The 26162-nt window shown below is 33.7% G+C and overlaps 1 protein-coding gene across 50 annotated transcripts in view; it reads left to right on the top strand.

Moving 5' to 3' along the window:
• The window catches only part of magi2a (membrane associated guanylate kinase, WW and PDZ domain containing 2a), a 328630-nt gene that overhangs the window by 274543 nt on the left and 27925 nt on the right, over positions 1-26162 (top strand). For 16 of the 50 annotated variants that reach the window (XM_073946347.1, XM_073946357.1, XM_073946360.1 and 13 more), the window contains exons 11-12: positions 23141-23182; positions 25702-25790. In XM_073946347.1, the coding sequence (XP_073802448.1) occupies positions 23141-23182; positions 25702-25790 (131 nt within the window). Of the gene's footprint in view, positions 1-6974; positions 7007-18986; positions 19156-23140; positions 23183-25701; positions 25815-26162 lie in introns of all 50 variants that reach the window. The other 34 variants (XM_073946372.1, XM_073946393.1, XM_073946369.1 and 31 more) reach the window with 7 other exon arrangements.

Below are 26162 nucleotides of genomic sequence, written 5' to 3'. Positions count from 1 at the left end.
GCATCCTTGTGTTCTCATGTAACATCTTCATCAACCGTCATCAAAGTCACCGATGCAGACTTTAGCGCAATACTTGCTCGAAAAGTGCCAGAAGTCATTGCGGCTGAATAAAGAAAGTGGGAAGCGCAGCATTTTATGTAGATTTATTATTAAAGTTCAGAAATAGAACTAGTCTCAGGAGTTTCCCTAAATAAGACGGTGAAAGTAAACATTACCATGAAAATCCTTATAAAGGCATAAACACATTAAAAGTGTTTATTCACTGAAATTCGTATCAAAATCTGTTTGATTTGTATTGTGCAAAGTATATTTGTGAGGTCTCTTTGCATAGTATATATTGTGAGAAGGGCAAAAACATTAAATTGTTGTATGAATGCTGTAATGTTTAAATATTTTTCGGTTAAAAATGCGTGAAGGTCATGAAGAATGCAGCATCTTATTTCTTACAGGATGCGTTCTCTGTTCTCGCGGTCTCCTGAGTTTGTTCTTCTTAGGTAATTTGGCAAGAACGGTCTCCACAAAAACATGAGTTCTTAGTATTCTTGAAATTGAGTAACAGACAGGTCTTTCAGTTTCTGCTAATGAGCTGAGAATCTGAATAGGTGTGCAGACATGGAAAATGTGTAGAGCTGGTGGTCCTTCAGGAATATGGTTGAGAAACACTGGAATAAAACATTCCGGAATAAAAATATACATTCATATCTTCTTCTTTTATAGTTAAGTTACTATTTTTGTCACATTTGTCAAACTGTTTTTCTGGAGTCCTGGGAGAACATTTATATATTTGAGTCATTTGTAAATGTGGATACGCAAGGTGATGGATATCATTCAGTTTTGTGCTTTCTGTTGTCATGGCCACCAGCTAAAGCATCTGCTATTTTGGTTGCAGTTGGTGTGCTGTCTAGTTTAGTATTCTAGTTTAGTGAGTGTGTGTGTTTGATAAAATAGGAGTGCACTGTTTAAATTATATTTCAAAGCTTGCATTAATATTTCAAATTGTGTGATCAATCCAGCTTAACAATTGTCGTATTTACTCGCAACACTGTCCATCCTCTTAATGTGTGTATGTGTGTGTGTTTGTGATGGAAGCAGATGACTCCTAGCTGGTTGTGGAAAACAAACGCCTCTCAGCGTCTCATCAAAAAGCTAATTAGCTCCAGCTCTACTGATATTCTCATTAGCTGATTTATACCCATGAACTGAGATATAGGCAAGGGACCATTAGCTTACCAGACACATGCTTTACAATTTCAAAAGGAGCTTATGGGGAATTGACAGTGGATATGATTGCACACACACATACAGCACTCACATAACACATCATTTGTCAAAAAAGCAACACAAAACACATTTTGTTTAAATGAGACTGTATTTTGATCATTTCTTTTTTCGATTGGTTATCCGGTCATAGATAATAATTGAATAACAGCTCACACGCTATATGATTGCGATATCATTATTTTAAAATCCACTAGAGGGCACTTATCCTTAAAACATAACTATAGGTCATAGTAAGCTGCTTGCACAAATGACAAATTTACAAGCTAACTAAAACTGTAAGTTTTGTCGTTACAAGCATGGTTCAGTCATTTGATGTTTCCCAAATCTGTCATCCTAACAAACATATGCAAATACAAGCATAAAACCAGTTACATCTGTTTCAAAGCTTTTGAAAAGACTAGGTTTATGCATTCATGGTTTTTATTTACAACCCCAAATCAGAGAGTTGGGACAGCATGGAAAATGCAAATAAAAAAAGAAAGTAGAGATTTCCAATTTTACTTTGTATTTATTTCATTGCAGATGGTATGAACACAAAAAATATCATGTTTTGTCTGGTCAGCTTTAGTTGTTTTGTAAATATACATCATTTCCTGTCATTCAGACCTGCAACACATTCCAAAAAAAGGTTGGAACAAGAGCTAGTATCAGGTATATTGGTTAAATAATAATGTGATTTGAAACAGGTGATGTCAACAGGTGACTGTAATTATGATTTGATACAAAAGCAGCTTCCAAGAAAGGTCTAGTTCTTTTGGAGCAAAGATGGGCCGAGCATCACCAGTAAATACATGAGAAAACTAAGAAAGGTAGGAAGACATTTGGATATTTCACCTTCAACAGTGCAGAACATAATTAAAAGATTCAAGAAATCGAGGATTTTCTGTACGTAAAGGACAATATACTATTATAAAACTTTATTATATATAAAAAGCATCATATAAAAGAAAGTTGTTACTCCACCACTTAGGGGAACATTATTAGGGAAGTTTTAACTAACTTCCTTCACATGGCGTATGACCAATTGAAATTGGGAAATCACTACAAGATTAAAATAAATGAAAATTCACATCTAAAAAGTTGTAAACCCATATTCACCATTGGAAAGGTTATACTTGTATTGCTGTTGAATGTCATGTATGGCCTTCAATACACTGAGTATATGTTGTACTGCCAGCTGCATATCTCAATGTACTCAGCAGTCAGACTGCTGCCCGCTGGGTCTGTGTGTATATTATGAATAAATGAAGATGAATGATGCCCATCTGATCTCTGTGCTGCTTAAATCTTGTTTAGTTAATGAAATGCGCCTCAGTCATAAAGCCAGCACTCGGCGGTAAGCAAGTCGGTGATTTGCGGCAAAGTGGACATCAGATGTCCTGAATTGTCCACAGCATATTTTAATCTGTATGCATTAGAGCCCACACATGAGGGGTTGGAATGAATAGAAAGAGATTTCTGGATGATATAAAGTTTTAAATAGTGCAAGAACATCTGTAATATGAAAATGTGTTTATTATTGGCTTATACGTTTGTGGCCAGTATAATTGACTGATTCATTTTAATTAAATGTGTTTTAAAGAAATTACATTTTATGCACCAATGAAGGGTTAAATTTACTTTAACTTTGGAAAACAGACATACAGTATATTCATAACATACCATTTTCACAGAAGTAATCAGACTGACAGTTGGGGAAATAAATAAATACAATTAAATTAGCTGAACTTGAATAGCCACAACATTGATCATAAAACAAGTTATTGTTTGCAAAACAATAACATATTATCAGGGTTTTTGGTCAACACTTTGTCACAGTGAACACATATTCACTATTAACTATGACTTTGGTCTCAAAAAAAACTAATTTGTAATTAATATGTATTATAATTAAGTATAGGAGTATAATAATTAATAGGAAGGGAGTTGTAGCTGTTATGGAGGGTATGGAATAGTATATTGAAGTATATTCAAATATATATTTTTCCACATGATCTCAAATGATTGAATAGCATAGGACAACTATGCTTCTCTTCCATAATTTCCAAATGGCAGAATGTACTTTAGGACACATTTACTACAATCAAAAATGACCTTTGCTGTTTGTTCAAAGTACTTATTTAAGATTCTTGAGTGTTTTTAGGGGAACAGCTTAATTGTTTTATGTTCAATCCAGTTCAAGACAGTTATTTTATTCCTTCATGTTTGTCCCAACATAAAAATCGATTGTATGGAACCCAGCATATTTTACAGTGTGTTTAGAGTAGTCCTCATCTCACCTGCATCATGTAGATTTAAGGTGTTTGATGGATGTTCTTAGCATCTGCTTTATATGTGTTTGCAGAATCTAGGACACGTTTATGAATGGGTCATACAGTGTGTTTACCAGCACTTCGAAATGTTATTTTTGATTATTTAATAGCTACATATGTGAGCTGATAAGGACTTGTGTAGTGAACAAACAACAGTATGTTAGGAATCATAATCTGAGTGCATTTACCCACTGATATTTCATCCTTTCTCTTTGCTCTTTTTGTTTATTGTAATTTATAGCCATCAACCTATGTGCACCAACATCTTCTGTTTTTACAGTGCACTTCAAACAAATTGTTATTTTTTTCTCACTTATGTTAATTGGCCTTTAATTGCTAACTAGTTAAGTAGTGTATGACCATTTAATATAAAGTGGGACTCCTGCGTTTTCAAGTTGTTATGTTGGTTTGCAGGATAAAACTCTTTTATTTTGTTGATGGGGCTTGCGCTTTGTCTGTGCTCTCTTCAGTTCATTTCTCTATCCACATCATGGAGACACCTTCCTTCAGCTTCAGTTGTTCTCCCCTTGTGTCACCGATTTCTTGCTCAGTTCTGTTGGACGCCGCACTGCTTATTTGATGACTCATGGCCAGCCGACAGCTACATGCTGCACTTTGCTTTTTAATCAGCCACTTTCCTTGTGCTTGTGTTGGAAATGCAGCATGAAGAAAATGGAGCAGCGTGTGATTATTAACTTTGATTAGAATGTACTCCACCCCAAAATACTCCACATATAGGCTTCCTGGAAATCTTTTCTTCTATCAACATTTATTTATTAGTTTTTACACAAAACCATGCATATACATTTGCTTCTGTTTTGAATTAAAGCACTAGATCCGATAAAACACTAACGACTTTTATTATTTCAAGATTATCAGTTAATAAAGGCTCGCCTATTATTATTATATCACATATTATAACACAAATATTTCATTACTGTTTTAAATATCACAACTAAAGGCCTTAATATAATTAGCATAATTAAAATAGCAACTCAAAAATGCTACTGTATACAGTGGTCCCACTTTATAGGTGGCCTTAACTAATATGTACTTACACTGAAGCTAAGAATTTGTTACAATGTACTTATTGAGTAAATATATGTTTTACATTGTACTCATGCTTGATTAAAGAATTGCATGTAATTAAATCTGTAATTATTTTTTTGTAATTAGATTTATGAGTACACAGTTGACCATCCTATACACCTTAACCCACCCTTAAACCTGCCCATACCAACAAATCTGTCCCTAATACTACTCTTATCCCACCTCAAGAACATAAGTGTTCGGCAACACATTACAAGTATATTGTATTTATATTTTGATATAAGTACATAGTATTTAAGGCCTCCTAATATAAAGTGGAGCCGTAGTTTTTAATAATAAAGGGTAGTTTTTAAAACCACTGAAGAACCATTAAATAATGAAATGCATTTATCAAGTCCGTTCAAGGCAAATAATTTTACTTAGTGGCCATCTTTAAAATGCCTCTCATCTCAATTGCAGCTTTTAATGAAAAGACAAATATATCATATGTTTGTTTAATACAGATTACAAAAACAGAGATCATTTGGTTTCAGGTGTAATTGGTTCAATTAAAAGTAGATATTTCAAGCATTACTTACTTACTCCCAGGGCCATTTATATCGAAGTTGGTATTTATCCGCATCATATTGGTGTTTCGTAACAGTTTTTAGTAACTAGTTTTTATGAGGTGGGTTTTTCTATAATGAATTTATTACAGTAAAAACATAAACAATTCCATTTATAACACAAGCTCAGTGCTGAGAAAACACAATGAAAAAATTGTCTACAAAACCATTGCAAATTATTTATATAAACAAACAAATTAAACTTAGTAATGTACATTTAATAACTTCATTTGTTTGTTTAAATTCAGCCCAAATAAATAGTTTACCACTGAACTTAAGAAAAAATTGTAAATCCAAGGAATCATCTTTTAATAATTTTTTCAGTACACTAGTCAAGCGAGCAAGTGACAGTATTTAAAATTGACATATTAAAAGTTCATTTACAACATTTAGATGACACATTTATATTTAGTTGGCTTTTTTGTAGCTTCTCATATTAACAAAGAAACAAATAGTTACTTTAAATTCTTAATGACTATCTCTGTCAAAGGCATTCGTCCCAACCAACTCCCCATCATCCTCCTACTCTTTTTAGAAGGGATGGTGTGCCAAAGGGTTACCATTGGCCAACTTTGGCCCACAGGCCCTACTTTGGGCACCTCTGAACTAGAGCATCCATATTGATATATTGCATTTTTCCCATTTAAAACTATAAGAGTGACATGTCTCGTGCATTCTATAATGTTTGGCTTGAATAATATGGATTTGAATGGCTATTAAAGTCTCTATTTTTCAGTGTTTTCTCTCAGTTCTTTTAGGCTGGAATACCCTACACGGCTTTTGCCCTAATCTTAATTCCTCACTGGATTAACTGCACAGCCTTTAGTATTTGTGTATTCTCTAATTCCAAACCGTTCATTTGCATTGCCGTGATCATTCCTGAAGGTCATCTTTGGTAAGACTTGAAAGACGGAGAGGGAGTAGAAGCATTATGTAAGACACTGGATAGCCTGTGTGTTTGTTTTGTGCATTTGCAAGGCCGATTTGGGAGAGTTTAGAGAGAAAATATTCATGAATGTGTCGTTTGATGTCGGCAAGTATTGTTTAGCTCTTAATACCAGGAGAGGTGCTTTACGCTGCCAGCTCTTCCTGTTTGTTATGATTAGAGTTCAGCAGCTCATGGCCTTTCGCCTCATCTCAACCAGTGTTTTTCCTCCAGAGGGAAGATGCGTATTTGATGTGGTGCGAAGATGCAGTTTTGTGCATTTTAAGCAGTGCTCTACCATTGGATTTGGGAGTTGTTTCATTGATTGCAACGGAAGGTTTTTAAAATATATATTTTTTGTCATCAAAAACGAATGCAGTTCTTGAGGACAAACTCCCTTATTCGCTCAACAGATACATAAAATATTCAAACAATCACCACTTGTCCTTAAAGAAGCAAAGCAATTCTGAAAGGACAAAATTCTTTCGATTGAATGAATTAATTGTTTCTTTTTGTTACAGATTTTTGAAGCACTTTAAATATAATTTAATTCACTTAGAACTATTCCGAGGTTTAACAGCAAAACAATTTAACATAATTTGGCAGACATTAATAGAATGATTGAATACGCTTCACTGTTATGATTCACTTCAAAGGAAATAATAGGTTAGCTAAAGAATAAACATCTCAGCACGAACCACAACAGTCTGATAAAAGCTTATCACTAAGGGTTTTTGAGTTGTTTCCCTCTTTAAATTTAAAGATCCAGCAGGTTTCAAGTTTTGTTCTTTTACATTGCAGGTCACTTTTCCCCTTGGAAGACCACTAAACAGGTAAAACGTATCGTATTCAAGCCCTCTAATTGTAATTAATAAACTAACAGCAACTGTCCTCTAACAGTTATGTCAGATTATACATTATACAGAAATAACCATTGAGCTTTATTACTAAGATAAATGCATAGTAGATGCTTTATTATATTACTATAACACATTACTACTAACACATTATTATAACTGCATTCTACTAAGCCAACAAAAAGCACTAATTTTCCTCATATATACACCAATACAACATATACCACAACTTATTTAGAATTTTGTGGGATTCAAAACATACACACATTATAAATAGAGTATAGAGAGCTTGTTTGGCATGCTTTCCCGGGAGAGAGCCACATAAGATCTTCGAGCCCGGGGCTCCCTCCCCGTTTGCAAGGCGAGAGGGGAGTTTGAGCCAAGGTAGATCTCGAACTCCCCAGCTGTAGTAACTAATGAACAGATAGGGATTGCTCTTAAGAGATAACTATTTACTAGGAGCATGTCTATGGTGCCGATTTGGATTAGTGAATTAACTTAGGTTGCATGTATTTTGTCGGTGGGAGGAAATCGAGAACCCGGGGGAAACCCAACTGAGCACAGAAACGTCGGCTGGCTTGGTAAGGACTAGAACCGGTGACGTTCTTGCTGTGTGGCAACAGTGCTATCCACTGGGCCACCGTGCCACCCATCTAGGAAAGGAGGAGGAGTTGGGGTGGAAGTGGGGGTTCTTCAAAACGAAGATGGCTGTCATGGAACATAGGGTATTTATTGTGGCTTAGGAGTCATCTGATTGGTGAATCATGAATTGAATAATGTGAGGCCAGCTGCAAGCAATCATAAGCATGTGATGCTCTCAAAATGAGTTTATAAATAAACTTCACTAAATATGAAATACAACAAAAATCTAAAATATGGTGAGGTTGGCATGAAAATGTGACATTTTTTTTTGAGTGAGTTTTAAAATGAGTGAGTTTTAAAAATCCAGTAGTTCAAGACATTGAAAAACATGGGAATTCAAGTCAAAATAAGCACATGTGATCATTTTACAGTTGAGAACAGATTCTTGAATTCACTGCACCTTCACTAATCTGTTCTCACTAACCAGTGTGCTGTGTAATGTGGCACATAAAGCCCTGACCCTGAGTCTGCCACGTCCACTGACTCTCATCCAGCTTCTCGTCTGCTTGACCACATCCTACAGAAAGTCTTTTTCAATAAACACACATCTTTATATGTAGAGTGCAATATGTGAAGAAAACCACATTCATTGAATAAACATAATACTGTTTGATTAAATGAATAATTCATTTTAAAAATTCTTTCACCATACACTTACCCTCCAAACCTGTTTGAGTTTCTTTCTACTTTTGAACACAAAGGAAGACATTTTGAAAAAAAAGGTGAAACCTGTAACCATTGACTTTCATAGTATTTGACTTCCTCCGGTGGATGTCAGGGGTTACAGGTTTTCAGCTTTCTTCAAAATATTTGTCTTTGTGTTCGGCGGAGTAAAGAAACTCATTAAGCTTTGGAACCACTTGAATAAATAGTACATTGAGTACATTTTCATGTGTTGGTGGACCATTCTTTAAAGACTTATGTTTTGTTAGAGTTAGAATCATAAAGTCTCCCACAAATGCACACTGCAAATCACTATTACAAACAAACATTAACATAACCAAATAAACATATTTGACATGGTTTTGTAAGATTTTGGTATATTACAAACATCCTGAATGTGTTGTATCTTGCATTTTCGAAAACTGAAAAGATCATTTTCCACACTGCTTTAGTGTAAGGCATTAATAATACTGTGAATTTATGCCATACAGAAACTACTGTCAAGCAAAAACACTGACTTTTGAACTATGTATGTCTCTCTGATACTCTCGTGATCTCATAGACTGAATCGTCTCTCAGGGAAGTGAAACATGTTTTCATCAATAATTAAGTGAATCATCTTCTCTTAGGATAAGTACACACATAATCTCATAAATAAAGAAAAAATGAAGCATTATCTATTACTGGTCATTATTTGTCACATCAGAAGACATAATACAGATTTAAATGTTGAAAATATGGTAACATTTGAGTTTAAATACCAATTTTCACTAATAACTAGTGATTTATTACCTGCATATTATTCAGTTATTGGCTGTTTATTGGTACTTATAAATTACACATTCTACATAATGTTATTCTACATCCTTAATCCTATTTAATACAGAAACCGACCTACCACCTTTATAACTATTAAAAACATCAAATTAAGTGCTAAAAGTTATAGTTAATGGTTTATTAATAACGAGAATTTTACCTGAAAGTACAGTGTGACCGAAAATACATAGATAACATTCTACATTGACCAGTTTTTATATTGTTTTTTATAGTGTGCAATACAACCACCACTATTAAAATCTCTGAAAATGTTGTTCAGTGTTCAATGGGCCTTTAAAAACATTTTGTAGGTATGGTTAGGTTAGCTAGAAATTGCATCTATTTTGATGCAATTTGAAGAAGAATTCCGTTAAAAATTTTGTAATCACAACTGAAAAGATTTTGGAAATTCACTATGATTCATTGAAAAGTTTTGATGCACATGTGTTTTGATTGAATACATTTTAATAATGGAACTTTTTCATATCTATCACTGATTGCCATTTATTCTTAAATTCCAAGATCAATTTTTTAGTCTCTGATGTTTCAATTGACAAAACTTCAGCATACTTAAAAAAAAATGCTGAGTTGTTTTAACCCAAGGGCGACACTGTGGCTCAGTGGTTAGTCGTCGCTGGTTTGAGTCCCGGCTGGGACACAGCATTTCTGTGTGGAGTTTGCATGTTCTCCCCGTGTTCGCATGGGTTTCCTTCAGATGATCTGGTTTCCCCCACAATCCAAATACATGCGCTATAGGTTAATTGAATAAACTAAATTGTCCATAGTATATGTGTGTGAATGAGAGTGTATGGATGTTTCCCAGTTCTGGGTTGCAGCATGCTGTGTAAAATACATGCTGGATTAGTTCATTCCGTTATGGCGAGCTCTGATAAATAAATGGAACAAGCTGAAAAGAGAATGAATGAATGAATGAATGTTTTAACCCAAAAACTTAAAGTTAAACATTTTCTTTAAAACAATTTTAACATTTAAGTTGGTTTTAACTATATTTTACCCAGCTTTGACATGAAACAACTAAGCATTTCTAAGACTGTAAACATGTAGAGTACACCTTTTATCCAGTAATAGTAAAAAAAAACTTATTTATTTTTATTTATTTATTACTTTAGATGTATTACTTTTGACATTTGACTTTTGATGTACTATATTTGGTCATATACACTCAAAAAAAAAAAAAACTAGGTTGTTTCAATCTAAATGTGGGTAAAGTATGTACCAAATGCACTGAGACTAAATATTTCTACCTTGGTTTTACATTGCCTTTATCTCTTTTGTAAAACCGTGCTTCACTAAACTTAAACCTGAGCACTCACAAATACAACACCATATATAGTAAGCCACGAGCAAACTCACCACTCCAGAAAAGTTGTCCACATGGAGATAGATAGTTGAGGTAAATGTATTAAATTACAATAAAAGACACAATTAAGTTCTGTTGTGGTATTTATTTGGTGTTAAATCCTTTACTTTTCCTAGTAAATATCAGTAATGTGAAAAGGAACAAAACGTATCATATAGTTTTACTTCAGTCAAACATGTTTAAATACATTTCTTGTGGTTTCACAAATATACAGGCTGAAGCACCTATTTCCAATGAGCCTTTGTGTCGAATCGTGACTTCAAAAACGAGATACAATACATACCTAACCATAATTTTTTATGTGCCTTAACACTCACAGCTATTTTTGTTTTAAATCCCAGCCTAGTCTCTTTGCACAGTTGATAAATTGACTGATTTTTCTCGCCACTACAGTTCTTTGAGCCGCTGGCCGCTACACTGTCATTCTTCAACACATATCTTTATATCAGTCTCTCTAGGGAACAGAACTGGGACAGAGCAAAAGCACCCGCTGCTGCAGTACAGTAGAGCTGCTCCGTCTTTATCATATCTCCTCCTCTCTAATTAATACTGCCCTTTAATTAGACTTTATTTGCTTTAAGAATATCTTCACAGCCAGAAAGAGTTTCATGACTGGAAAATCTTAAAGTGGCCTGACTTTTTCTGCAATTATCCATGCCCAAAGTATATTATCCTTGGTTGAATGTCACAGTTTATTGGTCGAAGCAATGAATCATTCTGTCGATTGAACCAGTAGGTGATACAATAGCTTCTGGTACAGACCATATAATTTGAAGTTAAAATGCCAAAAATGTAAACCCATATGAGATTAAATAAATGAATCAACATGCTTAAATAAATATGGGACTAAGATTTTTTTTTTCAAATTGACAAATATAAATATAAGTTGGGTTTTTTCTTAGGCACATTTTATCAGTTCCAAACCTCATTAGTCTTAATAACTATTATTTATTTTAATCATTAATGAAGGATATATAACTGTTACGAAAGTCTAAAGGGGTCAAATTTCCTTTATTCAGAATTATTAAAGACATAGTTCACCCAAAAAGTTCAATTCTGCCATTATCTACCCACCCTACACTTGTTCTAAACCAAAGTTGATGTTTTTTTCTGTTTAACTAAAAAGAAGAAGGAAAAAACAGACATTTACAGTACTTTCATACAATTTCTCTGTTCCTACTATGGATGTCAATGGACATTTTATCCCTGGCGTTTTTCAAAATATTGTGCTTTGTGTTTAACAGAACAAAGAAAAGTATAAAACTTTAGACCACTTGAGTGTGAGTAAATGAAGAGGACATTTACTTTATTGGGTGAACTATCCCTTTAAGCTTTTCTGTTACAATTCAATTGGCTAAAAATAAGATGCAGCACAATGCTATAGAAAAACAATCTCATGGAATAATCAATGGAGCATTAGGGTGACAAAACACAGGTGGAGAAGAACAGATTGTAGGAATTAAGGTGAAGAATTAGGTGTTAAACCAAGAATTAAACCTGAAACCCTTTAATCTCTTGTAAAATCGTGTTTCAGGATTGAAAGTCTCTGAGAGTCTGACATCTTGTATGTCTAGATTCTAAGTAAGAAAAAAAAAACGTCAGTTTACAGGTTTCAAGGCTAAGGACATTTTCTACTGGCCCGACTTGACCAGTGGTTCAGATTTTTTTTGCCCTGCCAAAATTTTCACTGGCCCCACCAAAATAATAAATAAATAATAAATAAATAGATAAATAAATAAATACAAATGGCTATTTCTTAGCCACATATTTTAAATAATATGTCAAAAATAATGTCTGTGAATCTAGAATTTAAATATTTTTAAAATGTAAAATATAGCAGTATGAAATTGTGCAGGTATTTTATTGCAAAACAAAAGGTAGCTGACATAAAACTATACAAAACATCACTTCATTTTTTTTCGTTGTGTTGTACCCATGTAAATATCTGTTTCCACAACGTTAGAAAAAGACGTTTTCTTTTAGCCTCATAATTTGATGTTGGCGTCATGTTGCCGTCTCTTAACTATACTGGTTTTTACCAGGTTGTAAAAAAAATAACGTGTTCACATTATCCAATCAGATAAAAAGAACCAAAAAGCATTATGGTGTTTACGACTTCATAGAAAAGGTAGCATTTTAAGACTTAAAAGCACAAATTGTTTCTTGATTCTAAATTTTGTAACAAGGCAGCACTGGCCTGATCGAGCCAGTATTGATTCTCTCTACTGTCCCGATTCCGAACATCTCTCACGCTGGCCCCAGGCCATTGGGCAGTCCTTATTGTTGAGCCCTTGTTTATAAAGGAAATTTAATAATTTTTGACTTTATAGTGTGTTATATCTAGTTTTTGGGCTATTATTCCTGTAAAAGGAAACCTGCTTAATAACTATACACCCCCTCACTAAAATGTATATATTACTTTTTGGTTCAAATTAATAGTAGTTGGTTAGACCGCTGTGGTTAGGAATTAGTAAAATGCTGTTGGCAAAGTTACAATAGTGTTTAATAAATGAATTTTTTTGGGGGGGGGGGATATTTAAAATATTTTACTTTAGAAAAAAAATAAATAAATTAAAAAACAGGTATATTTATCTTTAAATTTAATACATCTGGGGACTTTTTTCTGAATGATTGATTGATTGATTAAAACAGTCTGAAAGAACTGAATCACTCGGTCACTAAACCAGTTTCACTTGCAAAAATGAATTAAAATGAATTCAGTAGTTCATTTTCTGAATTCAAAAATAAATATATTCACACTTTACTGTAAAAAATAGCAGTCAAATCTCGTGTCAAATCTAATCAAAGCATGAAATCTGTTCAGACTTGCAGTTGTTGCAAAATAAAAAATAATTCTGCATACAACTCTGCAGCTTTTACAAATCTTTTTCAAAAGAAAAAAGGCACAAACCTCTTCCAAGCCTATTTGCTCAAATGTGTCCCTCTTTACTCTTTTCAGACTATGTTACGTCCATTATGCAAAGCAGATTTTAGTGTGTATGGATGCATAAAATATCCAATAGGCTTATTATAATATCAAATGTTTTGTTGCAATTTCTTGCTTAAACATTTATCACAAAATATGGTGTTATCATGATATTTACCTAAGCTGTGAAAAAAGGAAATGTATAAGTTATAAAAAATGATAATATGCTCAAAAGGATTCTAAAGTAATAAGTAAGTAACTTGATAAGAAATAAATAACACTGTAGTCAACACCAGTAAGACACATTTTTAAAGTTAGTTTTAAAACAAACTAAATTGTATTAGTTAAATCCACTTAATAAAACAATTGCAAATTCAGATTTATATGGGTTGTTCGAAATTAGCATTTCTGAAGATTAATTAATGTTTTTGAAATGTTTAATACTAAAATTAATTTTAAAAGGAGCACACACTCATGATTGACCCAGCTGGCCCACATTAGCTAATCATTATTCTCCAATCAAAGGATCCCAAAACACTATCCTAATTTCCTTTCTACAACTATATTTGTCTGGAAGAAACCCCTTTTCCCCCCTTCTTCCACCTTTATCCAGAATGCGCGGCACGGCGGCCCAGTGACTAGCACTGTTGCCCTATAGCAAAAATACCAACGGTCCTCGCTGGGCCATATAGTATTTCTGTGCAGAGTTTGCATGTTATCCTCATGGGTTTCTCCTGGGTTCCCTGGTTTCCTCCCACTGTCCAATTATGCTTTATATCATAGACAAAATAAGCCTAGTTCATTTTTATAAATGTTTGCTCTCGGGAAGTTCACCTTAGTCTCAGTAGTGGGGGAGTTTTGAGATCAACCAATCTCCTCTCGGCCTGCGAAAGGGAGGGATCCCTGGGCCCGAGGATCCCTTGAGCTCAAGGCTCTCTCCCGGGACAGCATGGCAAACAAGCTACTTACAAATCATGAGCTAAGTGTGATCTCTTGAAATGTTCATTGTGAGTTAAGTTAAATGAACTAATGTTAACAAATGGAGCCTTGTTGTACAGCGTTAATCAACAATATGCCTATAAATATTTCGAAAATTGTAGAATGTCTTAGACCAGATTTATAAGTGAAAATATATAGGCTTCAGTAATTAAGTTATTCAATAATAGAGCTTAAATAACAAATAATTATTCACAGTAATTGGAAGTGTCAACGATAACAACATCATGCATGTTCATTATCACAATATATTGCAATATTAAACACCAGCACAGGCCTGATACATACATAGTAATTGTTTCATGTAATTTATTGAGTCATATTTCTCTTATAAGCTACTTAGAGTCTGTTGTCCAGACTTTTGAACATTGCGACCTTACTTGACCTGACTATTAAAGACTAAAATCAGTGTCTTTTCTTTTCCTCTCTCAGCAATAAACTCCTTAGCCTCATTTTCTTTCTCAGTTAATTCTCAGTCTTTCAGATGAGGAGTCTGTGATCAAGTTTAAAACATCAAATATTCATTACTAGCAGCATTTTTTATTAATCGCAAACCTGAACGGAACCCAAACATGACAGGAACCAACCGAAAGCGTTTGTCCTTTATCAGCCGCAGAACATTGAGGACTGTTTGCTCTGAGCGAAAAATATATATTTGCATGAGCTTGAACGTCATGGTGCTTTGCTCAAGCAGTAATAACATCATCTATGAGCTCATGTGTGTGTGTGCTTAAGTTTATTTGGCAGTGACACATTTTAATCTGTTTGTTTCACAGTTGCACACAGCAGCCCAGAGGCATTTGCCTTCTCCAGATTAGCATGCTAACACTGACCTCCTTTAATAAGCCTTGGCATCTTACTCATCCTGGCATCTTCTTTCTTGATTTGTTTTTCCCCCTTTACTTCAATTATGCCTTTTGTTTGGCTTTGCATTTTGGCATGAAGCCAAATCCATTTGTTTAATTTAAAAACTTCTTCTTTTCTGAATTGGAAGACGCTCTGCACACTTGTCATCCAGACTTGGGCAAAATATTAAATTTAATCACCTCCATTTTGATTTATGAGTTGGAAATGAACTGTCCATGACCTGACAGGAACATGAATTGGAATTTTAATCTGAATGACTGGAAGCGCAATTATGAAATGTGGTTCAAATCATTTTAACAGGTAATTGCCTTCAGGAAAATGAAGTTCTTCAAATGTAGTTTGGTCTTAAAATACCGTTTTTATCATTATTTTTTAAAGAGTTAAACAATTCTTATTGTTATGAATTAGATTTAGTGAGGTCATATACTGTACATGTCCCCTTTTGGATGAATATTTTTACTTAAAGGGTATTTGCACTTACTATTGCTTACTTTTATCATCTTCACACCAAGACCTTTTTGAATAGGACATTAAATCTTATGAAGATTTGGAGTATCATAAAATGCAGGTCATTGGCTCCTTGCACTTTAGGAGCCCGAAAAACATATACAGGTAAAATAAAAATGACCCATCTGTAATACCATCTGCTAAAGATTTGGATTAACTCTAAAGGTTATTGCACACTGAATCTGAAATTTTCACCTGTAATTTTCGCATTTTGAAAAATAAATTCAACCCCACAATGTGTCAATCGTAGTAAGCCGACTTATAAGCGAAAAGCACAATCTAAAATGGCATCGGAGAACCTAATCCACATATATTGTAATAAGCTGCCTTATAAGCGAAAAGCTAAATCCAAAATGGCATCGTAGAAACTAATCAAATTATATAAATGTAATAAAAATATTGTAGTAATATTTTTTCAATGATACTGTGTTATGTATTTTGCTTTGTTTGGAATTAATATGTATAGCTGAGGTCAGTTATTGGCCAGTTTTTTATAGCACCTCTAAAACACTGTGGAAAATGATTAAATATTTTATTTTATTTTTATTAATAATTTTATATATATATATATATATATATATATATATATATATATATATATATATATATATATATATATATATATATGACCAGTAATGATATACAGCCATATCTCACTGCTACGAGTGTGATATTGCGTTTATACAACAGTTTGATGGCATAATCATGTATATAAAAAAAAAAAATCAAACGGAGAGTCTCAAAAAACGTTTTGTATGAGTAACTACTTTCTTCCACCATTCATTCTACAATTGACATCAGAACAGCAGAAACCGTTGAAACGTCTTAACAAACATGTCTTAACACATGTAACTTAACAACCGTCACTTTAGATCTAGTATTTGAGAGATTCTCTTGCTAGCATAATGTCTAAAATGATGACCAAGCAGATGATTTTGCTCACATTTTGAGATTAAATGGCTGAACGGCATGAAATCCTATTCGTCTACAAAAGGTTTCCCAGTATTTCTCTGTTGCAATTGGGATATCACAATAATTAACCCCGAAAAAGCCAAAGGAAAGCAATCACTAATAGAATACTATGTTATAACTACAGCCCTACAACATACAAAAGAGAGAGATTGTTTGAATGTTACTTACCTGTTTTATAATGATTTGATCCGCTGTAGTTTTGAAATACGAGGATTTTTTTCCCCTAAGAACTTTATGCAGTCGTCAGCAGAACGTCAACCGTCTTTGCTCTACTGCAGGCTGATGATCGATAACGCACTGAATCTCCTAAATTATGAATATTTAAGATAATAAACTGCATAGTTGCAATTTAAACAACTACATTCTAGCCTAAAAAGCCTCAAAAGAACATTATGTTGTCCAACAGCTGCAATATTTGTCAGACTGTAATACTCTGCTTGCCACTCTGTGGACAAAGTAATATACAAGAGTATCAGCCAATCAGATTCGGTAACCAGACAAAACTGTTATATGCTTATTATTAAAAATATATATTATTATTTATTTTTGTGTCATTGTTTCTCTATAGCTGAACCATCTCGATTATAAAAACAGCATAGTTTCTCAATAATCACTTCAAATCCCAAAAGGACAAGATGACAAGGAGACATAAGGGAGTGAAACTGCACATAATTTCAAACCAAGCAATCAAACCATTTGTGAAAATATGTGCTTTGATTTCAGAAAAAGTAGACCTTTATGATTGCTCGCGTTTGTGCATTCCGCTTGCAAAACCTAATATTGGTTGTGGTTTGGAGAGCCTGATATAGTGGAGTGGTTTGGAAATGTTTGGCCCACAGCTGCATTATCATGAGAAAACACCAAGATTACATTCAGTACCGTCAGCACTAGAGAAATGCGAGAAGTGTCCTTGATGAGTCCTTATTTTGCTGAGCTAGAACCAACTCGCCATGCATTGTGTGTGTACGCTTCATTTAAAAACTAATTACCGCAAAGAAAGCGACTTCATTGTTAAACACATCCCCATCCCACAGCCATTGAAACTCATGACTAGAAAAGCACAGTGTGCTTACACAATTCAGCCCAGCCTACTGAAAAACAACAACAACAACAATAATAAAAACTAAAAACTAAAAAAAAGAAATGTGTAATGGTTATAATAGAAATACTTGCTTTCTGCTGCTATTATTTTAACATATTCAAATCAATAAATCCTAATGTAATATGTACTAAAACACTACAAATTAGGGCTGCATGATTTTGATAAAACTGACACTGCAATGTTTTATTATGCGATACATATTGCAATTGTTGAGTATAATCTCATTAGATGAAGTGAATAGCTATATCTGGAAAGAATTCATAATTTTAGATTGATTAAGATGATTTTGTAAGGATCATCTGCAAACAATATTATAAAATAACACTGTGTTGTCTTCATCGTATATATACATAAATACAATTAATCTTTCCTAAAGTTACAAAGTGTTATGTAAAGTTACTTTTGAAAGTAATCCATTACAATATTGAGTTATTCCCCAAAAAAGTAACTAATTTAGTAATTTTTTATGGTAAGTGATGCATTACATTATTTTTAAGTTATTTTTCCATTTTTTTTCTCAAATTAATGCATTAGAAAAGTACGTAACTCACATTACTTACAACCCTTGTTACAAACATTATATTTTCTTCTGCCTGAATGTTGAACGTTCACACAGTCACATGCCTTAAAGACACAATAAAATAATTATTAAACTTTGCAGTGGTTCATGTGTGTTTCCAACTGTTTCTCTTAATCAATTAGATTTCTTCTTAACATCCCAGCAGACACACATCATAGAACATTAAAATTAGGTAAGATTTAGGTCACCAGCGTCTGGGGACAAAGTTATTTTGACTTCCAATAATGACATTAAATGACGTTGATATTTGGTTGATATTAGGTTGTGTTCGAAAGTGACCAAATCCAACATCACATTTTAAACCGCCATATTGATGTCAAATAATGACCTTTATTCGTCAGGTATGACAACCAAATTCCAACTTCTGCATAAGCATTGTAATGCTTATTATGATATTTGTTTTGGAAACCATTAAAACATCTATACTGGTTTGAACTAGTTTTTAACAGCAGTGGTATTGATGAAGATGACTGAAGGCTTTACTGAATGCTGGTGTATTTGCAGGTTTTGGAGCATTGGGATCCTCTCAGCAGTCCCACAACTAGTCTATCTGTCCATGCTCTTCCTCACAGCGCTCCATATCTGCACTGGCCTTCAGGTCCAGAATTTGACCTGGCCAAACCTGACCCTTATGACCTGTATGAGAAGTCCAGGGCTATCTATGAGAATAGGCGTAAGTAAAGGAACCACATTTTCCTAGCACCAGAAGCTAGCATTGATGTATGCTTTACCTGCTTTGTTTCTTCTGAAATTGGCACATGCTAATACAAACTTCAATTGAATTTGATTCAGTTGAATCACGTGGAACATTTGAGAGTGTTTTTGGTTTCTTTTCTGGATTTTGAATATCTTGTGACGTTTTGAGAGAACTTGTTGTTGTTGTGGAGTGAATAAATGTTTATAGTTTGCCCTTAAAAAAATGACATTTACTGCTATAAGTCTTCAATGACCATTATGTCAGCTCTCAGTCTCACCAAACTCTTTTCACTTTTGCATCTTACAGTCTGCGTTCTTCTCGCGGTGTGTGTTTTGAGGTTGTTGTGTCTTGTCAATTTGGAATCGAGATCTGTAGAGCTGTAGAAAAAGCCTGGGAAACTTCAGTGACCTCGCAGTGCGTTTTTGACGTTGCGTAACACTTTGAATTATTAAAGGCGGTACTTTTTTAACCAAATTTAGAGACGCTAGTTACCACACATACAGACTTTCTGAACTTTCTGAGTTCCCCGTGAACCATCATTCATATTCATTGCATTTTAAGCATAAGCATATGTTTAATTCAGCAAATAGTGGGAAATGTGTCAGCTCATATGAATATACTCACTCCCAGCGTGCTATTGCCTGCATATTGAACAGATACATTTGAACTGTCAATGGTCGCATTTCTTTATATATATATATATTGCAGGTAAATATAACATGAATTGCCATACATGTGGGTTCAGCTGTTGGAGATGCAATATGTAGTGACACAGTATGTAGACATTAAAAAGTCCTATAAGGTAGTGTGTCAGTCAGTTTTCATGAGGGGTGATGAATTTATAATGAGCAAATTTCAGGTCTAAGTATCTAAGAAAGGGTTCCCAGGTAGCAAGGAATATTTCGTTAGAGTTGGACCTAATAAATCTGAACCTTTCCAAGTGGATAACGGAGACCATATCTATTAACCAGGTTAGAAAAGAAGTAGGTAAAAAATTTACAGTTCTTTTGTATTAGCTGCTTGGCCACAGTCATGCCTAGAGTAAGGGCTTGTTGGAGATGTTTTGGAATGGTGAGGGAGTGTTCTGAAAAACCAAAAATAGCAAGCTCTGTGTCCGGTTGGAGGGAAATATTACAGGCCTTGGAGTAAAAATCTAAAATCTTTGTCCAAAAATAGACCTGAACGCATGACCTGTGGTGTCCTCTGTAATTTTACACTTGTCACACATAGGTGAAATAGAGGGATAAAAATTTTTGTAATTTGGTTTTGGCATAGTGCAGGTGATGCATAACTTTGAACTGTATTAACTGGTGCCCACTGTTTATCGAACAGGACCGTACAGTAGTCAGGCACTTTTCCCATAGTTCCCCCTGATATATCAATTCCAAGTTCATCCTCCCAAGCCAGTTTAAATTTCTCATTAGAAGTTGAGGCAAAGGTTTCAAACAACCCAACAAAATTTGAAATAAGATGAGTGGACAGCGGGGGGTTCAAGAAGAATAGTCACATTTCTAAAGGTGAATTTATATTGAACAGCGATTAAATCAATAGAGGTCTGTTTGGCTTCACATTATTACTCTTTTCTCTGTGCATTTACATAAATCTGAACTGGTGTATATCATGCTAGACGTTTTTTTCTAGTGTTTTAAATCAGCAGGGATTTGATGTGCGCTTCCTCATTAATGTTTCCTATTTTACACCACCACCTTTATTTCATATATTGTTTTATTTTTAGTATTTGCAGCTACAGATGACAGGTTGGCAGTGGGTTTATTGGTTGATACAGTATATGTTGGTGTTGTTTGTGTATGCTATTATCTTGTGCGGAATGATCTGTTATAGATTTGTGAGTTTCCTCTAGTATTTCTTTTTACTTTGTGTCGTTATTATCATTAGGAGTACTACTGTATGTTGCTCTGACACTTTAGCATCTATTGTACGGAATTTCTAACTCCAGGTAAGTATGCTCATTTACTTGATTACATTTTCTATTTTTCTTTTGTGAGACATGTTTCATATTTTATGATTAAGGCAGTTTGAACAGAATGTTTTAGTGGGTTCAATCATAACTCAGGGCCATTCACACAGGTCGCATCTTTGGTCAAAAAACATAAGGAATGTGTCTTAAAAAGTGCTTCATATGTTTACATAAAGCTTGTAATTTATACTTTTAATCTGTTCTTTGCTTTTACATGCCTGACCAAGAGGATTTCAGAAATGATTGAAATTACTTGCCTTAAAGAGTTTTTGGTCAACAAAATATTGGTCCACAGCTTTAGATCTGGCATTGATGAGTGGTGCTTTGTAAAAGTAAGAATTGGAAAAGTATAAAGTAGCGTAATGGACTGGAAAAAAATTATCTGTGTGAATAATACCTTAATGTTTTAAAACTGTTTGAATATTATTGCATCCATATTGCTGTAAAGATTTTGCCATCTTTCTTTCTGGTCTTTCCAAATTCTTAACATTGCAGTAATACCTAGTACAATTATATACAAATATTCTGCTAATTTCAATACATATTTATGTGATCTTTGAAGCCTGAAGGCATGAGGAAAGTAACTATTTTTTGTTATGTCATAAAACTGGCTAATTTATATGAACTTATACAATTTTTCTTTTAATGAAAATGTAAGATATTTAAACGGAGGTGTCCCCCCACCCCCCAACCTAAATGTATTTGGGGAATGAGCTAATCAAGCTAAACTTTACAAATGATATTGTACAAATGAATGAATAAGAATTGGATACTAAATCAAAATTTTACAAATTGTTATCCAGTGTTTTATTCTGCTTATTTATGTAGTTGTTTTATACTTGGGATTTTTCCATGTATTATATACTGCAAATTGTAAATTTAGTCATTTGAAATAATTTGAATTTCTTAAAACATTCAGAAATAGTGCAGTTTAAGGATTAATCATAAATTAACCGCGTATAAAATAAATGTTTGTACTTACATAATCAAATTTTTCTATGCATGTATGTACATATATAACTGGATGTGTGTATTTATATACACATAATAAATATACCCAATTATTTTGTAAACACAAAATCGTTCAAAATCTTGTTTCCTCTACTAAATTAAAAAAAGAAAGGTAACTGCCATGTATTCAGATTTTTGTTTCTTTCTTAAAGTAAAAAAAAAAAAGCAATTGTAAGAAAATGCTATTTTTCCCCTTCTGAATTGGACTTCATAATTCCAAGTTTTTATCTCCTATTTCTATTTAAATCCATCAGTTCTGTTTATATAACTAGCAAATATGTAATCATTTAATAAGCACACATTTAACAATATAAAAAACAGCAGCATCTACATATTACGAAACTCTAAAAGCATGCAAAATCTCACAGAGATGCACACAAACACTATGATGTAATTTGACTATTTTAATGTATTTTAATGTCAGTTGTAATGTATTTTGATGTAATTTGATTTAACTGATTGATTTCAAAAGAGATAATTTGCTTAAAATAATCAAAGTAATGGAAAATGCCAGACCAGTCAATTGAAAAGCATGTGATCATCATCACAAAATACACTCATAGTTGTTAAAAATGACTAGCATAGAGGTTTCAAACAGTTAAGCAGAGTTCATTATACAGTACATGTTTTCAGCATCCAGTCTGCTGTGAATCCTGAGATGAACCATACAGAAATTATATAACTCTAATGCCTAAATTAAGCAAGAACTGGCTTCATAACATACTGTACATCCAGTAAAAATGCCACTTGATTTCAAGTCAGTCAGTCGGAGGTTCTCATATCTTGGTGATTGAATGACATTTGTCTTTTAAGCCTCTTTTTTGGGAGCAGTGTACTGTACATTAACCCTATTGCTTTGTAACCACTGAGACAAGTTGTGTATCTACTGTACTGTAGTTCCTATATTTCCAGGTGTATGTTTATATAAGTTGTGATTTATGGGCTGTTCTTGTACCTCTCTCTCTTTCTTAGAGCCAGGCCTTCCTCGAGCGTCCCTCCCTGCTGACCCCTCCGGTGAGTAAATAAATCTACACCCAAAACAGAAACATCTGACACAAAGAGTTCACCAGAAAATACACTCTGGAAGTTTGGAATTCATTGCTTATATCCAGTAGTTGTGACCTGTGTAATTTTTTTTCGTTTCACTTTGTTTTGTCTGGTAAAGTTTTTTTTTTTTGTTTTTTTTTACTATCATCAAATAAATGTTGGATTTACTTACTGAAATTATATGGATTTTTAATTAATGAATTACAAATTAGTTTTTTTTATTTATATATATAATAAAAATGTAATATACAGTCATGTGAAAACATTAGGACATCCTATGAAAGCCTGGGTATTTTGTAAGTTTTTTTAATAAATGATTATTTAATCTCAATTTTAACAATGCAGAAGATAAAGGTAATATAACTAAACAATTTACTGAAACAAAGGCTCTTCAAGACCTTTTGTAAAAAATTTAATTCTACAGAAATGCATATTCTAACTGAGGAAAAAGTTAGGACACCTCACATTTATTTAAATTTAAAATGGCTCAAATCACAGACAGGTGTACCACAACAGGTGCACGTTATTAGTAAATCATTTGAATGAAGTTTGCCCTTTCTAAACCTCTGAAATGTATTTTTGGTGTTCTCCTGACTGTTGAAGTGAAAGTGAGTACCACGGTAAGAGCAAAACAAAATTTAAAAAAAAGAAATTGTAGCAGCCTACAAGTCGGGTAAGGTATTTAAAAAGATCTCAAAAGATTTTGAAATGAGCCATTCCACTCTCCGTAAAATAATCTTTAAATGGAGGGCTATTAGAACAACTGCCAACATGCCAAGGTTTGGTCATCCCAGCAAGTTTACCCTGAGAGCAGACTGCAAGATGAAACAAGAGTTCTCCAAAATGCCTCTTCAATCAGAAAGAGACTGCACAAGTTTAACTTGCATTAGAGGTGTGCAAGGAGGAAACAACATCTAGTCCAGACTGAAGTTTGCCAGAGAATATTGACAAAGACTAGGACTTCTGGAATAATTTTCTTTGGACAGATGAGTCTAAAATTGATTTTTTTGGACACCAGAAACAGCATTTCAGGAAAAGAACTTCATACCTATGAAACACGGTGATGGGAGTGTCATGGTTTGGGATTGCTTTGCTGCAGCAGGACCTGGTCAGCTCACCATCAGAATCCACCATGAATTCTACTGTGTATCAGAGGGTGCTTAAGGAACACATGAGACCATCTATCTGAATATTAAAGCTGAAACATAACTGGACCATGCAACAGGGCAATGACCCTAAACGTACCAGTAAATCAACCAAGAAAATTAAGAAATGAAGAGTGCTGAAATGGCCAAGTCAAAGATCATAATCCTATTGAGATGCTGTGGGGTGACTTGAAATGAGCTGTACATGCAAGAAAACCCTCAAACATCTCACAGCTAAAAGAAATTTGCATTCAAGAGTGAGCTATGCTTTCCTCAGACTAATGTCAGACACTGGTACAAGAAACGTCTCACTGCAGTTATTTCAGGTAACACTAGCTACTAAGGGGTTGGGTGTCCTTACTTTTCCACAGTTAGAATATGCATTTCTGTAGAATTACATTTAGAGAGTATTTTGAAAAAAGTAAATTTTTTTTTAAACCGCACAAAATACCCAGGCTTTTAAAAATGTACAAACGTATAAAGTATAAACTTTTTAAAAACGTACAAAATATCCAGGCTTTCAAAGGGTGTCCTCATTTTTTCACATGACTGTACATTGTACATGTACTATGTCACCTCTGTTTATTTTCTTTACATTTTTTATGTACGAAAATGCTATAATACATTTTTTTGGTTTCCTAAAATCATTTGAAATATAATGAAAATGTATGACATGATTACATTTGCAATTTTAGATTACCGTTTAAATGTATTTTTTGTCATCTTAAATCATTTGACATAAAATTAAAATGTATTATTCAAACAGCCTCCATATTTATCTGTTGTTAATTGTTATTTGCTAAAGCAGTTTTTTCTAAAATGCTATTTTCAAAAATATCATCAAACAAATGCTATTTTTGTCACCTAAAATCATATGATATTTAAAGTATTTCATATGATATATCATATATCAAAGTATTGTATATGAAAAATGAAATTGATTATCAATGAATGACTTTTTTTTATTTAATTTTTTTGTATTGGTAACCTTTGTTCTGCCACTTTATTCTGAATATCATTTATCATCTGTATGTGTTGTTAAAAACAAGATATTTAATCAAAATGTATCACATTATGACAATTAGACAAATACGTATGACAAATTTTATACAGGTAATTTTCATTACATTTTTTGTCAGCTTATGCCACTTATCATTCTCCTTGCCTTGAGAATGAACCTCTCAATACAAGTTCAAGAACATCAAATGGACGAATTAACAAATTAAGTAGTCTGTGAAGAAAAATGGGGGTCTTAAATGTCAACTAGAGCACTAAATTACCCTTGAATTATGAGAGTAGTGTGGAGAAATGACTAAAGTGTGAAGCACTGTGTGTCTTCAGCAGAGTTCCAGGAGGTGGAGGTGCACCTACGCAGACAGAAGTCCGGTTTTGGCTTCAGGATCCTGGGCGGAGAGGAACCAGGACAGCCTGTGAGTCCGAAGGCTCAGGAGAAGGCTCGTACTTCAAAACTAACGCACATGCTTCCTAAAACAACTGTCACTGCTACTGGCTAACATCATAACATCATGTCTGCTTTAAACTTTTGATGTCCATATACAGCTTTAAAGTCCCCCTGAAGTCAAAGTTAACATTCATTGGGGTGTTAACATTAATATGTCAATCTTAAGGTCATCAATAAGCTATTGTGCTTCAAAACAATTACTAAATTTGCATTTAAAAGACATTTACTTTAATTAGTATGGATGAAAATTATTTTATGACATCAATGAGAACTTCAGTGTTTCAATAGATGTTCTGACCAATCAAGTGTTGTCTTGTATCTGAAGTCTCTCCCCTACAAG

This window comes from Danio rerio, chromosome 4 (genome assembly GCF_049306965.1).
Source record: "Danio rerio strain Tuebingen ecotype United States chromosome 4, GRCz12tu, whole genome shotgun sequence".
Taxonomy (NCBI): domain Eukaryota; kingdom Metazoa; phylum Chordata; class Actinopteri; order Cypriniformes; family Danionidae; genus Danio; species Danio rerio.
The sequence above is the reverse complement of the archived record's forward strand: the minus strand, read 5'-3'. Positions and strand labels throughout refer to the sequence as shown.